The 23,710-nt window shown below is 34.7% G+C and overlaps 1 protein-coding gene across 1 annotated transcript in view; it reads right to left on the bottom strand.

Moving 5' to 3' along the window:
• Positions 1 to 348: 348 nt before the first annotated feature.
• The window catches only part of TEX15 (testis expressed 15, meiosis and synapsis associated), a 59,015-nt gene continuing 35,653 nt past the window's right edge, over positions 349 to 23,710 (bottom strand). The window contains exons 6-9 of the mRNA XM_044225430.1: positions 9,819 to 17,185; positions 7,593 to 7,660; positions 3,528 to 4,765; positions 349 to 430 (exon numbers count right to left, since the gene is read on the bottom strand). Of these exons, the coding sequence (XP_044081365.1) occupies positions 393 to 430; positions 3,528 to 4,765; positions 7,593 to 7,660; positions 9,819 to 17,185 (8,711 nt within the window). The 3' untranslated portion in view covers positions 349 to 392. The remainder of the gene's footprint in view (positions 431 to 3,527; positions 4,766 to 7,592; positions 7,661 to 9,818; positions 17,186 to 23,710) is intronic.

The raw sequence follows: 23,710 nt of genomic DNA, 5'->3' as shown, positions 1-23,710 counted from the left end.
GTTTACTCATATTAAATGGTACATTTACTCTCCTTATTCCATTAGGATAATCTGAAAAGAATTTTTATATAACTGTAACATTTGTGATGGAAACATTTCAAAATATAAATTTCAAAATATTGTTAATATTTCTGATGGATATTGAAAATAGCCTACTACCATTCACTAAAATATTGCATGGAAATAATTTTGGTATTTCAGATGTCAGAAATTGATTTCCAATTGCATTATATGATACACTGTTGCATTTAAACATTTTATAAAGAGCTATATGGTTTATATTTCCTACCACATTTACATATATTTAAAAAATGTAAAAATAAAAAGTAAGTAAAAAAATACTTGGAAAAACTGGTTAAATTCCCTTTATTTCAGTAGACAGAAGACTTTTTTCAATGTCCTGGCTGAAAAGGTTCTTGTTGCCACGGAACTGAAAGAACAAAACCACAAAGATTTGAGATAAATTAATGATGCTGACTAAGCATAATACATAATAGTATAATGGAAGACCTGAGTTAAGTTAGTACTAAAAATATTAGAATTCAAACTGCACATCTGCCCTTTAATAGCCATGGGATCTTAAAAGTTATTTAAGGATCTCCAAGGAGTACTTGCCTTATCTGTAAGAGAACAATAATCCCTACATGCCTCTCAGGTACTCTGGGAGAGTTAAATGGAGTAAAGGAGGTAATAATGTGCCTCACACACAGGGCTCACCTAGCCCCTCTCTTAGTTCCATTTATGGCACTGAACACAAGCATCAAGAGAAAAACATCAAAAATGGGCCACAGGGATTTTCATATGTTTAGAAGGATGTAGTTCCTGAAAGCATGAGAGGTGATCTCTATAGATTATTTGTACTCATAAAAACTAAATGAAGTGCTTACTGCCTCATAATACTTTTAGAGCTACTTCTGAATAATACAGTAATTGTTTCTTTTCCTTTTATTTTCACTTGACTAATATAAACAAGTAGGTTAACAATTAAAATTTAAATTGATAATCAAAGCTGGATTTGATTCCAGAGATATCTTTTTGAGCATCACCAACAGCTTAATTATTAAGGATATGAAAAAGCTCAAACTCTGAGAACCTTTATGAAATAATCACATTCAAGATTTCCTATTTTAGAAATGAAAATTTCTAGTTTAATTCATAGGCTTGCCACATCTACTATGCTTGGTGTGTTTATTATTACAGCAACAGCAGTGTGCCAAATTAATCACAAAGGAAAATCACTTCCCCACTTCCAATCCTATTTCTTTCTCCTCTCCTTTACTGTTTTTCTTCTGTTTTAGGTGAACAATTCCCAATCCTGTTTAAACTTATTTGGTGGGTCAGGATGGGAAGGGAAAAATGCAGAGATAATTAAAATACCATATAATACTCATATAACTTATCATGTGACAAAGGCACACAAAAAGTTATATGGAAGTACAAGAGGAATTGTATGAGAGAACAGTAAGTTCAATGTGGCTTGAATACAAAGGTGGAAGAGGTGGGAGATGAGGCTACATAAACTGTGAAGAACCCTGCATTTCAAGCTAAAGTATTTGAATCTTATCCTATAGGTCATAGTGGCAACTCCAACATAGAGGTCCTGTGATCAGATTTTTTAATAAGAGACAGAGCTATGCTAATAAGCTACTTCTTATCCAATTCAGACCAAAGAATGAATAAATGAACTCAATTTCTTTCTACTTACTAATTTATGAGAATCTAGAGTTGGGAAAAAACTTTCTATTTTATTTTATTTTTTTTTTAATTTTTTTTTTAAAGATTTTATTTATTTATTAGACAGAGAGAGAAATCACAAGCAGGCAGAGAGGCAGGCAGAGAGAGAGAATGGGGGAAGCAGGCTCCCTGCTGAGCAGAGAGCCCGATGCGGGACTCGATCCCAGGACTCTGAGATCATGACCTGAGCCGAAGGCAGCGGCTTAACCCACTGAGCCACCCAGGCGCCCCAAAACTTTCTATTTTATTATTTTTAAAAGTTTATTTACTTTTATTAATCTCAACACCCAATGTGGGGCTTGAACTTACAACCCTGAGATCAAGAGTCACATGCTCTTCTAAATGAGCCAACCACATGTTCCAGGAAACAACTTTTTAATCTGAAAGACCTTAAAAGATGGTTAAACTGAATTACTGTACATATTACCTATGATGGTAGAATACTGGAGTGTTAATGGATAACCGTAGTTTTTGTCAGATTAATAGTTGTTTTTAAATTTTGCTTTATTTTGGTAAATATATATTTCAATTTAATTTTAAAAGTCTATGTTCTAGTCATATTTTACAAATAAAGTTGCATTTAAGAGAAAAAATTTCAACTTCTAGTGGCAAATTACCAAGCTGTTCTACTCACTTATGCTCAGATAGTATATAAGAATACCAAGAGAAAGTTTGCTTTACTGATTGAAGTTTCTTTTTCCAACTTGGTTTTTACTCTTTTTCTCCATTTATCAAAATAATGTTATTTTCATAGTAGGAAATCTAGAAAATATTAAGAACTCCCTCTACAATCCCCCAATTTTATTACCCGGAGGCAGACAACTTAAAATGTTGCTGTATTTCATTTCAGTATTTCTAGGCATTCCGTTATTTACACAGGTAAATTTACATAACATAGTTTTTTTTTAATTTTATTTATTTATTTGACAGAGAGGGATTACAAGTGGGCAGAGAGGCAGGCAGAGAGAGAGAGGAGGAAGCAGGCTCCCTGCCGAGCAGAGAGCCCGATGTGGGACTCGATCCCAGGACCCTGAGATCATGACCTGAGCCGAAGGCAGCGGCTTAACCCACTGAGCCACCCAGGCGCCCTACATAACATAGTTTTAAAAATTATCATTAAGTGGCACCTGGGTGGCTCTGCCTTTGGCTCAGGTCATGATCCCAGGGTCCTGGGATCAAGTCCTACACTGGGCTCCCTGCTCAGCTGCTGTTCCCCCTGCTTGTGCTCTCTCCCTGTCAAATAAATAAATTTAAAAACTATTTTAAAAAACCCACAAAGTGGGGTGCCTGGGTGGCTCAGTGACTTAAGCCTCTGCCTTTGGCTCAGGTCATGATCCCAGAGTCCTGGGATCGAGCCCCACATCAGGCTCTCAGGGGGCCTGCTTCTTCCTCTCTCTCTGCCTGCCTCTCTATTTGCCTCTCTCTGCCTGCCTATTTGTGGTCTCTGTCAAATAAATAAATAAAATCTTTAAAAAAAAAACCCACAAACTAACTTAAACCGTGTAATTGTTGCACTGTATTTCGCGGTATCAATTACGTATAATTTACTTAACTAGTTCCCAAAGTTGGTTTTTACTGAAGGACGTATTAGTGATATTATCAATTCTTTTTGTTTCAATCTATGACAACCAGATTCCCATGTGACAACATAATTCACAGATTTGAACAATTCTATGAGCCTGCACAAAAAATGACTACTATAGATGACGTGCTGTAAATTTCATTTTCATAAATGTACAAAGAGAGAAAAGTAAAAACTCAATAAAGTGAGCACTAAAACTTATAAAACTTACCATAAGTCCATGGAACTTCTGGAAGCACACCTGAATCAGGAGGGTAAGGGTATACAGGTTGTGGGAATGACTGATGGGGAGCATACTGTGAAAAAACTGGCTGCTGAAAATTGTAAGGAACAGGCATTTGAGATTGAAAATACCCATTCACTGGCAGAAAGTCATTTGCTTGTCGCTCCCCAGCGAAGTAGCCAAAATATTGAGAGTATAAAAGATTAGAATGTGAACTTTGAACTGTACTTGCAATTGCAGTCAACATCCCAGGAGGAGGTGGCTGTACTTCATATGTTATCCCACGATATGTCTGGGTAAGGGAACTGCCGCCACTGCTGCTGTAATGGTAAACACACCAAGCGTAGTAAGGATATGAAGTTCCAAATGCATACGCTGAAGAACTACATATTGGAGCACATGCAGACTGTGGAAGTTCATTCCAATATGCTGCAGCATTTTGAGTTAGGACTTTTGGATTTTCATTATTTTGTTGTTCAGAAAAAGAGTATTCTGCTGTTTGATTTATATTAAGGGTTATGTCCTCAGATGCTCCTAGAGGTATAGAACTGGGACTCAAGGTATCCATGTATTTTTCTTTTAACTCAGTTTTTTCAGGCTGTGTTTTATTTACTTGCAGAATAGAAGATTTGTCCTGGTTAAATTTGGATTCTGAAGAATTGGTGCATGCAGAATTTTTAATAGAAGAATTTAATATTTCATAATCTTGAAGTTCAAAGACAGTGTCATTCGTTTCTAAATTGGCAGGGATGTCCCTAACAAAACGGAAAACAGGCTTTGAGAGCACTGATGCATCAGGCTCAGTTCCTGGTTTTATGTCTGAGGGACAAAATTTCTCTGCAGGATTAAGAAATCTCTGTGAAGGCATCTTGCAGTCTTTTGGAAATACGCCATCTACACTTCTTTGTTCACAAATTGTGAAAGAACAAGCTTTCTTATCAGTTTTTGTTTCAGGAGCACTAAAATTCGCATTGCTTTTCTTCATGCTACTTAAGTTTCCCTGTTGTTCAGTGAGGTCTTTCGAAGTATTAGATGAAATATTAGTTAAATCTATTCTGTCCTCTGGCTTTGATGTGCAAGTGTCTTTTAAGTTCTTTGAAGGTAAGAGTGAGTCAGGTAGTGATCTTTCCACCTCAATCTTTTTTGGAGATACATGGTTTCTTTTTAGATTGTCAGATGAAGTTGCTCCTTTATCGCTTGGACTTTCGGGATGAGATCTCGTGGTCCTATTAAGTATAACACATACACAAAAACAACTTTAAATATACAGAGTCCCCCAAACTTAATATAAACACGTATTTGAAGTTTTTATTCAGGAGAATTCTTAAAATTTACATTATCTTTATCAGCAGTGTGTGTGTAACTTATTCCCCCAGTTTCATTCCTTGCTTTTTTTTTTTTTTTAAGATTTTATTTATTTGATGGAGAGGGAGAGATCACAAGTAGGCAGAGAGGCAGACAGAGAGAGAGAGAGGGAAGCAGGCTCCGGGCTGAGCAGAGAGCCCGATGTGAAGCTCAATCCCAGGACCCCGAGATCATGACCTAAGCCAAAGGTAGAGGCTTAACCCACTGAGCCACTCCGGCGCCCCCCCCCCCGCTTTTTTTAAAAGACTTTATTTGACAGAGAAAGTGACACACACACACACACACACACAGAGATAGAGAAGGAACACAAGCAGGGGGAGAGGGAGAAGAAGGCTTTCTGCATGACCCAAGGTGAAGGCAGACGCTTAACAACTAAGCCACCCAGGCACCCCTACTTCCTTGCTTTGAATTGAGATACTTTTCCTGCAAAATATTACACACTCCGCATTTCAAATGCATTTCCGATACATTTAGAAATATATGCAGTGGGTGCACCTGGGGGGCTCAGTGGGTTAAAGCCTCTGCCTTCAGCTCAGGCCATGATCCCAGGGTCCTGGGATCCAGCCCTGCATTGGGCTCTCCACTCAGTGGGGAGCCTGCTTTCCCCCTATCTCTCTGCCTGCCTCTCTGACTACTTGTGATCTCTGTCTGTCAAATAAATAAATTAAAAAAAAAGAAGAAATATATGCAGTGTGGTCAATAATGTAATTATTTTATACACTGGATATTTCCTAACAGAGGCTTTTAGAAGTAGGAAACTACATCCAATTTTTTACTGTAGTTTTGCATTCATATACTTCCAACTTGTTGATGATCTTCTTTACTTTTAATGGCTATATATAACTGACAAAACTACCATCTGTGCCCTGCCCCTGCCAAAAGATCATCTTCTGTTATTGGGAACTACTAAGATAGCTTTTCCATTCAAGGTTAGGAAGAGGAAACACAGACCTCCAAAATATCATGCTAATTTAATATCCTTGACATTCCTACCTAAATTTAGAGAGTCTCAACCAGGCTGAAGGAAGCATCCACTATGGAAATGTCTAGAGCCAGACTGTTAATATAGGTCTCCAGGATGATTATATTTTTTGGTGTCTCATCAAATTCTCTGAATTACAAGTGGAAAAGAACTTGTTGAAAAGAAAAAAGTAATCATTCCTCCCCAGGCAAAAGAAATTAATCTTTGGCCTGGAATTTGTATATATTTAGTTTCAAACTAAATGCCCCATATTTTACTTAATCCAGCCTCTCTAAAAGGCATTTTAAGCTTTTTTTTTAAATTAAAGATTTTATTTGAGAGGGAGAATGAGAGAGAGAGAGAGATGAGAGAGCACACAGAGGGAGAAGCAGTTTCCTCACTAGGCAGGGACCCTGATGTAGGACTCGATCCCAGGATGCTGGGATCATGACCTGAGCCAAATACAGACGCTTAACTGACTGAACTACCCAGGTGCCCCTCTAAAAGGCGTTTTATTGACAACCAACATCTTCATCCGATTCTGTACAATACTTTGACATTTTGCAGAAGGTACAATTTCTGTTTTATCACATTTCTAATGATGTTTCAGTGATATCTCAACCCTATACACTGACAGCTGCTTGTATGGTTACTCTTCTACCCATTCTCTTAGAGAGTATTCTTCCATGAAAATACCACCCCTTATTAACCTTATATTTGGATTAATTCCCCTATGTGAGCAGGACTGATTTTTGAGTATCAAATACTACCTATATTTAATTACCATAACTAAGATGATTGTAAAACTGGTTTATGTTATCCCTTTAAAAGCCTATTCATCTTTGTGTCACTACACAACTACTTAAAGGGTATGGAAAAGGATTCCAGAAATATAAATAAAATGTATAAAGAAGGGGAACCAAGTAAGACAGAAATTAGAATTCTCATCTTTTTTGTTCTGTATTACCCATTCTCTTATAAAATAGAAAAAATGAAGCTTGTCACAAACTGACAGCTCTGAGAGAGCTGAATGAAATAAGAGATGGTCAATATGTCCAGTGGCACCACTTCATGTCAGATTGAAAAAATATAAATCATGTAGGGAGTTTTTCATAAAAACAATTGAGTTTAAAGAACTAGCCTTTATTTTGAAATCACGTTCCTCCTATATCATGGTGTTAAACATCCTTTAATGAGACAGTAGTATAATACATGTATGTTGATGACTAAGTTCCCCCTTAGTAATATAAATTAGCAATTTCTATTTTTTTAACCAATTTTGAAATGTGACTGGTCTGTAGTATCCACAAGTTTAAAAAACTCAATCTAATCACTTGTCATATTATCTCCTTTTTAGCAAACCAGTTAGTAATGCCCATAAATTCTTTAAACAATGTCTGTCAAATGGAATTTTACTTTTTTATTCTATAAAACACCACTCTTCTCTTACTACTACTTCTACCTCTACTCAGAATCTCCCTATCCTTTAAATTACTGAGAAAAACATTTCACAGGGTATACCTTCAATACTTACAGAATGAACTTTAAATTCCTTAAACCTTAAAGTACTGCCTAATCTGAAACCTTATTCTCCCTTCTAACCTTACTCTTGTCCTCTAAGTTACATGTATATCCAATAGAGGTATATAAATAAATGTGTTAGCACTGTTCCTTAATACGTGCTTAATTTTGTTTTTTCTTCAGATAGGGCTGATGGCAGCTGTTACCTTGGATGCTTGAATGTTGCCTCTTCTCTGTTGATTTCTGTTACATCTGTTACATCTTTCATGTCAACCTATGTTTAAAAGTTACAAAGAAAACCTACATTGGTAATGGCATAAAATACAATATAAATATTATTTTCACATCAGATACAATTCCTTGTTGTATCATCATCTAAAATGCTTGGTCTAAAACCACATTCATTAATCTTCCCCCTTTCAAAAACCAGTGACTCTGCTAGACTTCTCATATGTCCAAATGTTTAGAGAGACTTTTCTAAAAAGACATTTTGCAGACTTATTTCTATCCCCATATCTTATAACAAATCTTGGAGTCCATTTATAACTGCTCTTTTTGTATATGCTTTTTCTAGTAAACCAGTCATTAAGTCCCATTTTTAAGTAATTGTCAAATAGGGACTTTCATTTCTTATTCTGTAAAATAGCACCCTCAACTAAGCCCTGGATGACATGTTACTTCTAACTGTACTCAGAATCTCTACTCTTTAAATCATTGAAAAAACACATTTCACAGGACATTACCTTCAATACATACAGAATAAAGTTAAACTCTTTGGGCCTATATTTAAGACATCTTATAATCTGAAACAATATTCTTTCCAAAATACCTTAGCTTATTGGTATTGTCCACTAAATTAAATTCTTTTCTAGACTTAGTTTAAAACTGATTTCTCAAATAATGTCAATAAACATTGTGCCTTTGCTCATAATATTTTCCATAACTTAGATACCCCTCTTAATTTAACTTTCATTAGATAACACATTTTCCCAATTTAAGACAAAGCTTTGGTCTGTGCTCTTCATTGAAATTAAAAAAAAAAAAAAAACTTTAAAAAAACTTTACTTCTAGGGCGCCTGGGTGGCTCAGTGGGTTAAGCCGCTGCCTTCGGCTCAGGTCATGATCTCGGGGTCCTGGGATCGAGTCCCGCATCGGGCTCTCTGCTCAGCAGGGAGCCTGCTTCCTCCTCCTTCTCTCTCTACCTGCCTCTCTGCCTACTTGTAATCTCTCTCTGTCAAATAAATAAATAAAATCTTTAAAAAAAAAACTTTACTTCTAAATATTTATAACACCTTCTTATTATTCTCATTTTACTGTTGGTGTGGCATATACAACTTGTACTCTTACTGGAAGTATGCTTACAAACTGGTTGTTTAGTAAACATTTTCCTATCAACACAGTGAAATAAATGATTGGTTTCCTGGCCTCCAGAACTAGTTTAATTACCAAATACAATTTCAGTAACCTAAGACAAAATTCCTCCTTTTCTTTTGCATATAGGATTCCCTTTACTTCTGAACTGAAAGATTCTCAAAAAATTTTAAGAGTAGCCTCTGAATGTAGGTTGTTAGGTTAGTATGGGCTCTGGAGCTAGACTGCTTGGTTTTACATCTGGGCTTGTCCATTTACTAACTCTGTGACCCTGGAAAAATTATTTAACCTTTCTGTACTCTGTCTTTTACCTTTAAATAAGACAATAATAGTACCTCATAATACTATGTACAATAATAGTATGTACATAATACTATGTACAATAATAGTACATCATAAAGATTTTGTGAAAGATAAGGAAGTTAATATTTGTGCAATTGTTAGAATAGTGCCAGGTACAAAATAAATGTTTTCTATAATTTGTTAAATAAAATGTGTTTATGTAGGACTTCTTGTAACTCCTTCCTAATCACCTATTTAAAAAATCTGTCCTGTTCTTTCCATGTGGATAATGGTCAAGAACACAGGCTCCATTAGCCAGCTTTTACTATTTACTACATTAAGTATAGCCTTGTTATATAGAAGCTACTTAATAAATAACTTACATTCACATTGGACTATCCCTTAAGAAGTTATATATATTCCTCCAAGAAATATCTTCTAAATAATTTTTAGTTTAAAAGTAGACATTTGCAAGGTGTTTCTCATATACAGAATCATCATTTTGTAGCTAATAGGAATTATTCTATCCAATTTTTAAAAAAATAACCTCTACACCCATCATGGGGCTTAAACTAATGCCCTCCAAATCAAGAGTTGCATGCTTCACTGACTTAGCCAGCCAGATATCCCTAATACAATTCTTTACTTAGTAAATTCACATTACAAGGCAATATACAAAGCATTCTCAATTTTTACCAGTCTGCAAACTACCTGTTTCAGGAGTAGATTTGTTCTTAAAAGTAATACTTACATACTTTATGTTTTGAAACATTTGTTACCTTTTGTTTTTTACAGCTGGAAACAGTACTGTTTTTCTCTTGTTCCTGAGAGTCTTCACATTTGTCTACAGTGATAGATCGTTTTTTAGAGGAATTGGAAACATTTTCCATTATGCACTCTGAAATTGAGGGCACTTCCATAAAAGTACTAGATTTACTGATACTCTTCCTAGGTTTTACATGCATATTCATTTTTTCTTTTCTCTTCAGTTGTAAAGTCTTCTTTCTGTTATGTAGCATTTGGCACAGAATAAAGGAAATGGTTAATTCAGCATTTTTAGCACATATTATCTTCATATGTTCAATAGTTTTCATGACTTTCATAATATGAGCCATTTTTCCTAAATCTTTCTGAGGGGCAGCCATTATATTTTTGAGCAGTGCAGAAAACTGATTGTAGTTGTATTCTAACTCTGTCATAGTGCTTCCGTAATTTATGGATGCTATATATGGCACAAAGTCAATATATGTAGAAAAGGAATACTTAGACATCTCTAGAAGTTTTTTTATTTCTGAAAGTTCTGCAAGTTCTCTTGAGAGCAAATGAAGAGCGTATGAACAATTAATCCCTTCACTATATTTGTAAATAATATCCAGATCTTTTTTAAGTTCAGAAATAGCAGTCTCTATGACATTCCAAAGGCAATCTGTTGAGTTATCTTTAAGAAATGAAAAAGAAGCCATTTTTTCTTGGCAGCAAACCAACTCAGGAAGAAGTGACAAATCAAACCAAAGCATACTTCGAAACCTCTGTTTGTCTAGTTTCTTTGCCATTGTGTTTTTAAGAAAGTGAACAGTTTCTGAAAGCATGACAATTTCAATATAGGTTTCAATGGCTGCAGGTTTTAAAATTACGGCTCCATGGTTGTGGTTTTTCACCATGTCCAAAACATTTTCTTCTGTGATAAAAATGTGATCTGTGTTCTCTTCTTGCAGCATCTGAAAGTATTTTTTTAAAATTTCTAGGTGTCCAATACATCTCAAAGTGAGTTCCTCCAATTTCTCAGAGTCTGCAAATTCAGCCTGATCCAATATTTCACTAACACAACAGATATCTGGGTGTGAAAGCAAAGTACTGTTAAACCTACAGTCTTCCATGTTAACTGTAGCTTTGTTTATTAGGTCATCTGACTTTCTGGAAGCAATCTCAGTATTCTCAAGCCCAATGTTGGAAATTTGTTCACTGCTTAAATCTTTAGACAACATATCATATATATTTTTCAACTTAGAAAAAGCATACTGATTCATTTTGAGTAGCATTTCTTTATCCTTCTTTCCTGAGTATTTTTTGCTGAAAGACTGTCTCCTTTCTTTCCAAACAAGACTTTTTGCAGCATCAAAAAAGATATGTTCCAGACCATAAAGAGATATCTTAATACTTACTGCCTCATTGTTCTTAATAAAATTAACTTTTGAGGAGATCATTTCTATGATAATCCACAAATGATCTTGTTTTCCTGGATAGGAATCAACTTTAGGAGAGTCCCCATACATACCAATCAGCTTTAAAGTACTTTTTCTTAAGGTTTCTAGGTCTCCTAAACTATCTCCAAAGTTAACTCCACAGGTAAATGGAACAGAAAGAGAAAAGTCAAAGCAATCAGAACAATGCTTCATTATTGCTTCACATTCATTAATCTGCCGTTTGTATTTTAAGAATGCATAGTATGAATTGTTTTCCCTTTTGGTTTCTTCAAACAATTCAATTAACTGATCGTGATAGTTTTGCAACTCACAGAATGCATTATATTTTAACCTTCCTTGAAAAGCAGGATAGAAATTGGATTGTTGTTGAAATCCACGTGGTCTACCAAGCAGCTCACCGTACAATGTTTCATCATACCAAAGCAAGCTTCGGAAAGTTGGCTCACCTCCTAAGAGCCTTTTTTTGTTTTCAATGAATTGAATAGTTTCCAGCATCATTTGGAGTTCCACCAAGGAGTCAATAGCACATGGTTTTAATTTGTGTTTGCAATTATTCCACAGGTTTTGTTCTACCAACAGTTCTCTTGAAATCAAGATTTGTTCATGAGAACATTCTTGTTTTCTTTCGAAAGCTTCAACAAATAATGGGAGAATACTTTGACAAGCCTTAGTTTCTTCCTGTAGAATCTGAAAAGATGATGTTTCATCTGCCCTTCTCAATATTTGAGCTAGCCTAGGTATAAGAGCTGAATGATCAGCTGAGCAGTATTTTTCTTTTAATCCATTCATGTTTGATGCAGGCTTCTTCTCAGTAGAGGATTCAGAGGTTTGAGAGTGCATATGTAAAACAGGCCTATGATTCATTCCTGTAATGTGTGGTTTGGAATTACAAGCTATTTCTGAATGCAACGCAGAGTCAGACTGAGAGTTATTACTAACTTTAACTTCCCCTTCTTTCTCTCTTTTGCTAAGATGATTAGAAACTGTGTTATTCAAAGAGACTACCTCAGTAATATCTTCAAAGATTGGATGAGAATCAATCACATTATTTTTAATTCTTTTCTCACGTAAGTAGGAGGAATCTTCTAAGATCTTATTCTTCTGGTTTTTGTACTTAGTAGCAGTGAATCCTTCAGTCATGGTTTTTATGTGAAGTGAATCTTTTGCCTTTTCTGCATGTTTAACTTTCCACATTTTTCTGTCCTGAATGTCTGTCTTTGCCATACATTTTTTTGAAGAGGAACACTTCATATTACCTTTTAAGAGCAAAGAACTATCATTAGAAAATAGTTTCTTCATTGTTTTTTTCCTACAACTTTTACTTTCTTTGGTTACTAATTTGAGACCCAACTCAGAATTCTCAAGAACACCTGAGTCATTCTCATCTATATGGAAGCAATTACTTGAAGACCACTGTTCTGTTTTTAGACACTCCTTTCCACCACATCGTGGCTGACAGTGTGGTACATTAGTGGATGTTGCAAAAGAATCTACAGAAAAAGTTCTCTGTCTATCCAAATAAGATTCTGAAGATTCTCCTTCACTAGCTGTCACTGGAGTGTTTGTTAACAATTGAGGAACACTGTTATACTTTTTGTGGGTTATCAGAGTTGGATTTAATGGGTCCATAAGCATGTCTCCTGCAATAATGCCTGGTTTGAAGCTCTGAGTGGGAGCTGTCCATTCTTCAATAGGAAAGGTTACTTCCAAGTTTCTTTTATAACCAGATAAAATAAGGTTATCTGGTTTATAGATATCAATATTTAAAAAGTGCTTCACATTTGATTCTAAAACTGAAATGACTATGTCAGTTTTTACCTTTGTGTGCGTTATACAAGTTGCATCATAATTTTTGTCTCTGCTAAAACTTACATTATTTTCTTTTATGCAATTTAAAGATACTGAATTACTCTTATTTATTAATTTATTAGTCTCAGAATTACTTTCTTTCATTAGATCCTTAATTTTATTATTTGCTGAATGGTTCTCAGGCTTTTCATATTTACTGATGTTAGATAAAAATGTTGTGTCAATTTTATTTTTTTTAGTTAGTTTATCTGGGCAGGATGGGGAAAACAAAAACCCAGGTGTTCCAGAAAATGGCTGAAGTTCTGATGATCTCAGACTTTTCATACTGCTCTTGTTATAAGCTGAATAACTCGTACTTTGGGGTGTAGAGCACAGGGCTAACTGTGATTCAGGATACTCCTTATCACAAAATTCTCTCACATGAATAGTGGTGTGACTTCTGGAGACACTGCTAGCTACATTTTTCTTAGAAACGCACTCTGTGATTCTCTCTCTACTTGTTTTGAAAGACTTGTGCTTTGATACATGAGTTAATGATTTACCTACTTCAAATCCCAAAGCTCTTTTCTCTCCTGGCTTGTCATATTTTCTTTTTGACAAAAAATGTTTAGTGGAATAATATCTTCTTTCAGACACAGAGCTATAACCTTGAAGGTCACAACTTTCCCAGAAATTATTGCATATTATTGCATATGATTTCGGTAATGGGCCTTTTCTTTTTTCTCCTACTTTAGCTATAAGTTGCAAAGATGTGTGAACTCTCCTATGAGCTTTTTTTAAGTGAAGAACAGCTCTGTCAAGTTTTCTGGAAAGACGTTTGCTTTTGCATAAAGATGCTTCACTATTTAGAATATCTAGGACACTCCTAATGTGTTTTTCTGACTTTGAAAATGTTTTAATTCGCCCTTGGGATAATGAAGAAAAACATTCAGATGAGTCTTGATCGGTTAGCTTCCTCTTCTTTCCGTAAATTTCATGATGTCTTAAATCCTTATGTGCTGTGTTCTCATTCCTGAAAGGTGTATTTGACTTTCTTTTACTAATTCTTGATCCTGTGTCTTTTTTACTTCTAGTATCATTACAATCAGTTTTTGAATTTGTCAAGGAACAACTTCTTTCATTATTTAATGCTGTGACATTAGAGGGCTCTGTAAGCAAAGGTCCACTGTTTTGTTTTTCAGAAGCATGATTCCCTTGTGTATTATGATTTGCATCAAGAGAAAGTGAGATTTCAGATTTACTCACTAGTCCTGATTCTTGGCTTGTATTACCAGATTCATTTTCACATGGGTGATGTGAATTTTCACCAGAACACTGGGAATAGATTTCAAATCCTGGCAATTTCTCCTCCTCGTCCATTTCTGGTTCTTTGGTTTTAGTTATGTTTTTTCCAAAATTATCTTCTAATGCAGGGGATTCAAAAGTGGGAGTGAATCCTGGCATAAATATATTAGTGATTTTCACTTGTAAATCTGGAAGTAAAATTGGATTGAAGAGCTCTTTGTCCTTTTGTGTAGAGGAATAGGAAGAATTACTTTCCTCAGAGTAATGTTGATTATTATTCTCCCTTCCTCTGGAGCTTTTCAAAACTTCCCTCTCCCCATTATTGCTTCCCAACAGACCTTCCCAATCAATACGAGACTTTAAAGCCTCATATGAGGCCCCAAATTCTTCATACAGAGCATTTCTATGGCTAGGAGTATCTTGTTGAATTAGAAAAACATCATCACACAGTTCTGATCCCAATTCAATCTTATTTTCCAATTCACAACTCTGAAGAACGGGGCTGTCACTTACTGACTGATTAAATGAGTCATAAAATTTATTGTTATCCACATCCATTTCACAATTAGAAACCTTATGTTTTACCAACAGACCAACATCTAGACTCTCAGAAGAACAAGTTTCTTTAATCTGGTATCTTTGGTGATCTTCATGATTTGTGCCTACTGTAGGTACCGTATCACCAGTTATCTGTACTGCAGCATTTGAGGCTACATGCACTGAAGATGCTGCAATTTTGGGAAGTGCTGTGGAAGCCAAATGCTCTACACTTCTGCTTGTATTTTGAGAATCTTTCTGTTTTATGGCAGTGATAGTATCTTCACTTTCTAAAAATGTAGTTTCTGTTGATACATGTCTTTTCCCCCAAGTCAAATTAAATGTACAAAATTCTTCAGAACTCAGAATTTCTACATTATTGTAATTTTCATTCTCCCTTCTTTCATCTATATTGGCATAATTTTTGTCTGTACGAAAACCCTGCTTCTCATCTTCATATATATCTAGTCTGTTGTTTTCTGTAGACAAAGCAGTGTCTTCTTCTTTAGCCTCATTTTCATTTTCTTTATCATTGTCTCCTTGTTCTTTAAAATCAGTATTCAGGTGTATATCACTGTACAACTCTGCATTACAGCACAGAGTATGACTTTGACCTTTATCAGCATTTTGAAAAGTTTCTCTGTAGTCTTTTTGCATGTTCTCCAGTGACACTGGATCATTTTCATGGACACATGTATGTTCACCAGCTATGCTGCAATCTGAATTGTCATGAGTTGTTTTAATGTCATGAGATGAAGTAATTCTATCAGTTGGCAAATCTTTGTCCTGAGGAATGTCTTTTGCTTCTTGAAGAGCATTTGTCATAATGTTAACACCATTTTGATTTGGTTTTTCCAATTTTAGTTCCATTAGTTTTTGAGAAATTGCAAAACTTGTATGAATGTTATCTTCATACTCCAAAGAGGGTTGAGAATGTTTTTGTGAAAGGCTCTCCACTCTTGGAGTAAGATTACTTTCTAATTCCAATGCTAGATGATCTAGGTCATATTTATCCTTTGTGGTAAATGCAGAAGATTTTGGTATTTCTAATTCTTGAGTAATTGGTATTTGATCACAATTTTTTCTGAAAGAACAAAGACTCTCATTCTCTTTGTATTCTTGGTGCAAAGAAATGTAATTATCTACTGGTCTGATTTTTGCTTCATTAGTAAAATTATTTTCTTTCCACAAAATTTGCTTTTCTCCATGTTCAGAATTATCCTCTGGATTAGTGAAGTCTCTCATTTTTCCAGTATTTTGAAGGTATCCATGTATGCTTTCCTTCTTTTGGAGAGGAAAAACTGTAGACATTTGTTGACCAGTCTGATATACAGTTTCTAAATTAGAAGACCATGATTCCTGAGAGATATGACTACTGTACCCTTCTGTACAAGTATTCACTGATTCGTGAGAGTTACGTGGTTCACCTTCTTCTTCAATTAAAAGTGAGATGTTGCCTCTCTGCTGGGATCTCTGGACTTTTTCCTCATTGTGTTTTTGGTTCTCAACTTCTGAAACTGCATTTGGCAAACACATTGGGAAGGAAAAATTGTCTTGGCCCTTACACTGTCTTGCCATGGTAATTTTACTGGGAATTGTATAATCATAGTTCTTAGAGCCCAAGTTGTGAGCCTGTGACTGTAAATCATCAAAAGAAACTTTGAAGCAAGGGGCGTCCAAACAATTAGTAAGAATAGAACGATCACCAGGCACAACTTCAGATGAGAAGGCAGAATTATTTTGCATAGATGATAGGTGTACTTCTGAATTAAAATCTAAACTCTTCTCAAGTGGTAAAATCTTATTTAAACCTGTAATATTATTATGTTTTCCTATGCTTTCTTCTCTTTTCATCAGTCTTGGGTCTTTAATGAGTTTTGAAGTAATAACTGTGCTTGAGCCAATATTGTTATGAAGGGGAAAAGCAGCAGAAAGCCCACTTAAAACATTTTTAAGCTGTGTCAAATTTAACATGAAGTCCCCATTAACACTTTCTCTGGTATCACTGGGAAAAAATGAAAGACCTGAATCATATATATGTACTTGAGAAGTGTCTCTACATTCTGCTAAATTGTGCTCCATCTGTCCACTGTATGTTTCATGTATAGAAATGTTTCCATTTTGTACATTTCCGTAGGAATTAGAAATATTTGCGTTGGAAGGATTTATCTCTGAATTTACGGCACTGCAAGAACAGTTTTCCTGAACAAATGGATCTACAGGTTTCCTGAAATGCTCAAAGATGACGGTAGCATCTTTTCCTTTTCCAATTCTTTTGGCCACTGTACAGTTATTCAGAGAGCACGTTCTTTCTGTGGAAATAATTTTAAAAAATAAGAAAAAATAGGAAGGAAAAGGACTCTTAACATAGGTAAGCTTAACATAGGTCACTTGTTTTAACTGAAAGTTCACCATGGTTATGATTAAAGTTGGTCTTATCAGAAAAAGCAAGGAGAGAAGAAGAGTGATAAACCAATAAAATAGAAATGATACAACAAAGAACTTTTCTTGTCCTAAATTACCCTTACTAAAAAAAGTATTTACCATAGAAATTTGAATTTGGACAAATACAAATAAAGAGAAAATTAAAAAAGATATGTTGCTCAAAGACTAGGTATTTCTTATATTAATTTCCTATATTCAGATACTTAATAACAGAATCTACATATTAATAGGCAAAAGTGTCTCCCTTTTATCTACTGTTAACCACCTTCTCTCTCTGTCAGGAGACAACAGAAACAGAAAGAAAAAAGGAATGAAGGGGTAAACAGGAGAAAAGAGCAAAAATATTCCATAAAATCCTCCTCAAGAGCAAAAGCAAAGCACTACTCTTGTTCTATAGTGAAGTAAGTATTCCTGAAAATAATGTATATAAATAAAAATCTGGAAAATGAAAACAAATTTTTTTATAATTATTGGAATTTATTCCTACAATTTCATAAAGAACTAAATATAACAAAGGAACCTATAAAAATGCATAGTTACTGAATAAAATGTTCACAAAACATTCATAGGTAATACCCAAAATTATCTTTATTAAAACAGATATTAATGATGAGTAACTGATGGTGAGATTTATGAATATATGAAACTATAATCATATTATTGGGATGTACCATGAGATTCTTTATCACAACATACTGAAAGATAGCTTTGTTGAAGACTTCTAAATTTTACAACCAATTATAATTATATTTTTTTAATTATAGTAAGCTATAATGGAAATACGACCGTAATAGAGATATAGTTCTTGAGAGTAGAAGATGCAGTGAACAGACAAAAAATGGTGGATCCCTATACAACTTATACCAAAATAAAATACAATTCATTGAAAAAAAAACCCATAAAAGTATTAGAAGAAAAGATGGAGAGAGAGTTTTATCATCCTGATATAGTAACTGAGTACTTTTTTTTTTTTTAAGATTTTATTTATTTAACACAGAGAGAGAGATCACAAGTAGGCAGAGAGGCAGGCAGAGAGAGAGGGGGAAGGAGTCTCCGTGCCGAGCAGAGAGCCTGATGCAGGGCTCGATCCCAGGACCCCAAGATCACAACCCGAGTTAAAGGCAGAGGTCTAACTCACTGAGCCACCCAGGCACCCCAAAACTAAGTAGTTTTTAAGATAAATATCTGGATATCAGAAAACTAGAAATTAAAAAAAGATAACAATTACATGTAAATTAAATACTTTAACAAGTCAAAACTCATGATAAATAAAACTTGGGCAAACTGGTGAAAAGTATTTTCTGAATTAGCAAGCTTAGTACATAATTACACAGAGTACATAAAGAGTATATAGACATCTTCAAAAGATTAATAGAAAGACAATGCAATAGAAAAGTGGGCAAATATATGAACAAGAAAATCACAAAAATTATGAACACAAAAAGATGTCCAATGCCACTAAATAAATAACAAGAGTTTTGGGGCACCTGGGTGGCTCAGTCATTAAGTGTCTGCCTTTGGCTCAGGTCATGATCCCAGGATCCTAGGACTGAGCCCACATCAGGGTCCTTGCTCACTGAGGAGCCTGCTTCTCCCTCTTCCACTCCCCTTGCTTGTGCTACCTCTCTTACTGTCAAATAAATAAAATCTTTAAAAAAAAATAACAAGAGTCATATTAAAAAACTGCTTAGATTGGAAAGACCTGAAAGGATAATTAATATCTTGCAGATGTAAAGCACTCTTACACTGTTCACGAGAGTATAAACTGGTGCTAATTTTCTAGAAAGTAAACCTAAAGTTTTCAGCAAAATGTAATGTATAATCATCTATACCCAGTAAGTTTACTTTTATGCATTTATTATTCTAATTTACTTGCACAAATACTCAATATATGTACAAGAATTTTTAGAATAGTAATCCAGGACAGCTGAAAGCTAGAAACCTAACTATCAATATGAGACAATAAGGTTTCAAGATATACTACAATGACATAGTAATTAAAATAGTATGGTACTCGCATAAAGAGAGAAATGATTCCAGTTATGAAATGAGTAAGTCATGGGAATAAAAGGCAAAGCAAATGAAGCACAGTCAATGATACTGTAATAGTACTGTATAGTGACAGATGGTAGATACAGTTGTGAAGAGCATAGTATACTATAGAGAAGTTGGATCACTATGTCGTACCCTTGAAGCTAATGTAACATCATACGTCAACTATACTCAAATAGAACAATTTAATAAATGAAACTGGTTAAATAAATTTGTCCTGTCAATAATTATAAAAGTACTATACTTATGTGCTATAACAAATGTCCTAGAAACAATGTTATGCAGCTATTACAAATATTAACATAAATTAATACAAAACAACATGGGAAAAGAAACCTAACTTGTTTAATGATCTGAATTTCATAAATGTATGGTAAATGCATATTAATATATCCATAATGTTTACTAATAAACTACTTAATATGGATGACCGGTATGGTTTTTCTGAGTGCCTTATGCACACTAATTCATTTAATCTTCACAACATTCCCAGTTTATTGGTGAGGAAGTGAAGAGAAATTTGCCCAGGATCACAGTTTATAAGCAGTAGACCCTTAATCAATAGGTTAAATTATTTGCTTAACCTTAATAAGGACACTTTAAGTTTATTCCCATTTTTGGCAGTCTCACCAAATAACAAATGAAAAATGGAGAACAAACCCAACATCCTCAATAATGTAAGAACTGTAAGAAAATGAAATTACAATTAACAAAGCAAACTACCAGTTGTGGTGATGGCAATGTTCTTGTATCTATGCTATCAAATACAGTACCCAATAGCTACATGTAGTTACTGATTTGATGAGGGATGATGTGAATGAGAAATTAAAATTTTAATTTAATTTTAATTAATTTAAGTTTAAATAGTCATATGTAATTAATGGCTACTGTACTGGATAGCACAGGTCTACAGTACTCTAGAGGGAGATGAATATGCTGATAGCCATCACATGTGGCCTTGACTTTGGGCATAATACAGGTATTCCTCAAAATTTATTACCCCAAAAGGCATCAAAGTTTATTGCTTTTTTTAAAATGAGGTATAACTGACATACAATATTATATTAGTTTCAGGTGTGCAACATAGTGATTTGACACTGAATACACTGCAAACTGATCACCACAATAAGTCTATTTATTATCCATCATTCTTTGATTAAAGTAATTAGCTATAAGTTTGCAGATATGTAGGAGTAGAAGTAAGGAAAATCCTTACTTTATGGTTTCCATTTTAAGACTTCTGGGTGAGGGATAATGTGGAGAGAATGACTAGGGAGAAGATCATCAAGAAAACAGAAAATTGAGCCAACTATACATCAACTAGACCTAGTAGACATTTATAGAACACTTTACCCAACAAAAAATTTCCATTCTTATGTGCACACAGAGCATTCTTTAAGACAGACCACACTATAGGGTCAATAAATTTAAAAGGATAAAGATAGTAAAAATTATATTCTCCAACTACAATGGAATGAAATTTTAAATCAGTAACAGAAAAAAAATGGGAAATTCACATACACAAAGACGTTAAGAAACACATTTCTAGAATAAATGAAACAAGATGGGATTGGGAGGGAGACAAACCTTAAGTGACTCTTAATCTCACAAAACAAACTGAGGGTTGCTGGGGGGAGGGGGGTTGAGAGAAGGGGGGTGGGGTTATGGACACTGGGGAGGGTATGTGCTTTGGTGAGTGCTGTGAAGTGTGTAAACCTGGCGATTCACAGACCTGTACCCCTGGGGATAAAAATATATGTTTATAAAAAATAAAAAATAAAAAACAAACAAAAACAAAACAAAACAAAAAAACAATGTGCCAAATAAGAAATCAAAAGGGAAATTGGAAAATACTTTGAGAAACAGTACTTTCAGGGAAATTTATAGCTGTAAAGAAGCAAGATCTCAAATCGATACCGTAGCCTTCCACCTTAAGACACCAGAAAAAGAGCAAACTAAGCCTGAACCAAAAAGGAGGTAAATAAAAATCAGAGAAAAAATTAATAAAATAGAGAAAAGAAAAATAAAAAAATTAATGAGGGGGCGCCTGGGTGGCTCAGTGGGTTAAGCCGCTGCCTTCGGCTCAGGTCATGGTCTCAGGGTCCTGGGATCGAGTCCCGCATTGGGCTCTCTGCTCAGCAGGGAGCCTGCTTCCCTCTCTCTCTCTGCCTGCCTCTCCATCTACTTGTGAATTCTGTCAAATAAATACATAAAATCTTAAAAAAAAATTAATGAAATCAGAAATTGGCTCCTTGAAAAGATCAACAAAACTGACAAACCTTCAGTCGGTCTGACCAAGAAAATAGAGGGAAGACTGAAATAAATAGAAAGACAACTGAAAGAGAAGATATTACTACTGGCTTTACGAAAGGAAAATGGACAAAGAAATACTATGAACAACATTACACCACTAAATTAGATAAGTTAGATGAAATGGACAAATTCCTACAAACACACAAACCACTAAAGCTGTTCAAAAAGAAACAGAAAACCTGAACAGAGCTATAGTAAGTGAAGAAATTGAATTAGTTTAAAACAAAACAAAACAACAACAAAAAGCTACTCACACACAAAAATATCCAATGACTTTTTAAAAATTTTTTTAAAAGATTGTATTTGAGTTAGAGTATGAGCGGTGGGATGGACAGAGGAAGAGGGTGAAGCAGGCTCCCTGCTAAGTGGGCAGCCTGACATGGGGCTCAATCCCAGTTCCCCAAGATCATCACCTGGGCTGAAGTCAGACACTTAACTGACTGAGCCACCCAGGTGCTTCCGAATGGCTTTAACAGTGAGGTCTCCCAAATGTTAAAGTATTAATATTAATTGTTCACAAACTCTCTCTAAAGAAAAGGGAAAAGGAGGAAACCTTTTCAAACTTATTCTATAAGACCAGTATTGCTCTGATACCAAAACTAAAGACATCACAAGAAAGCTACAGATCAACGTGACTTACAAATATAGACAAAAAAATTTTCCAAAAAAATTAGTAATAAACCAATTCCACTAACATGTAATAGAAATTACATACCATGACTAAATGGGATTTATCTCAGCAATGCAGTTTACTTAACATCTGAAAATCAGTTAGTGTAATACAGCACAGTAAACAGAGTGAGGACTAAAAATCACATGATCATCCCAATAGATGCAGCAAAAGGATCTGACAAAATCCAATACCTTGTCATGATAAAAACACTCAACAAACTAGGAACAGAAGGGAACTTACTCTGCATGACAAGGAACATCGAAAAACCGCATAGCTAACATCATACTTACTAGTGAAGGATGAATGCTTGCCCCTAAGTTCAGGAACAAGACAGGATGTCTAACCGCTCTTACCACTTTTATTAAAGATTCAACAGGAGGTCAATTAGCTAGTCGTGGCAATTAGACAAGAAAAAGAAAGAAAAAGCATCCAATTTGGGAAGGAAGAAGTAAAACTAACTCTATTTGTAGGTGACCTGATCTTGTATATAGAAATCTTAAGGAAATCACTAAAAAACAACTAGAACTAATAATGAGATTAGTAAGGTTAACAGGATATAAGACCAATACACAAAAATCAACAATATTTCTATATACTTATATGAAGAACACAGAAATGTGATTGAGAAAACTCTACTTAAAAAAGTATCTAAAAACATAATACTTGGGAGTAAATTTGTTAAAAAAAAAAGCATAAAACTTAACCTGGAAACCTTTACTTCATATCCACTGGGTTGACTATAAACAAAAAGTCAGATAGTAATATAGGAAGGGGAAAATCCCAACAATCATACACTACTGGTGTGAATGTAAATGGTGCAGCCATTTTGGAAATTGGCATTTCCTCAAACGCTTAACACAGTGTCATCATATGACCCAGCAATTCCACTCCAAGCTATCTACCCAAGAGAAATGAGAACACACGTCTACACCAAAATTTGTTCAAGAATCATACCAGAATTATTCATAATTGCCAAAAGGTGAAAACAACACAAACATCCTTCAACTGATGAATAAATATAGTATAACTAATCAATGTAATATTATTCCATGAAAAAGAATGATTAATATGTCACAACATGAGAGAACCTTGAAAATACTGTTAGGTGGAAGTCATGAGTCATGAAAGGCCATATCACTGCACATATTTATGATTTCCCTTATATGAAAAGCCCAGAATAAGCAAATACAGTTGATCCTTGAACAACAGGGGTTAGAAATGTATGGGTCCACATGGATTCTTTTTAAATTATTGTATTGGAAAATTATTTGGAGATTTGCCACAATTTAAAAAAACCCACAGATGACCCATGTAGCCTAGAGATGCCAATAAAGATTAAGAAAAAGTTAGGTAT

The sequence above is a fragment of the Neovison vison genome, chromosome 11, assembly GCF_020171115.1.
Source record: "Neovison vison isolate M4711 chromosome 11, ASM_NN_V1, whole genome shotgun sequence".
NCBI lineage: Eukaryota > Metazoa > Chordata > Mammalia > Carnivora > Mustelidae > Neogale > Neogale vison.
This window is presented reverse-complemented; position numbering and strand designations above follow the sequence as displayed.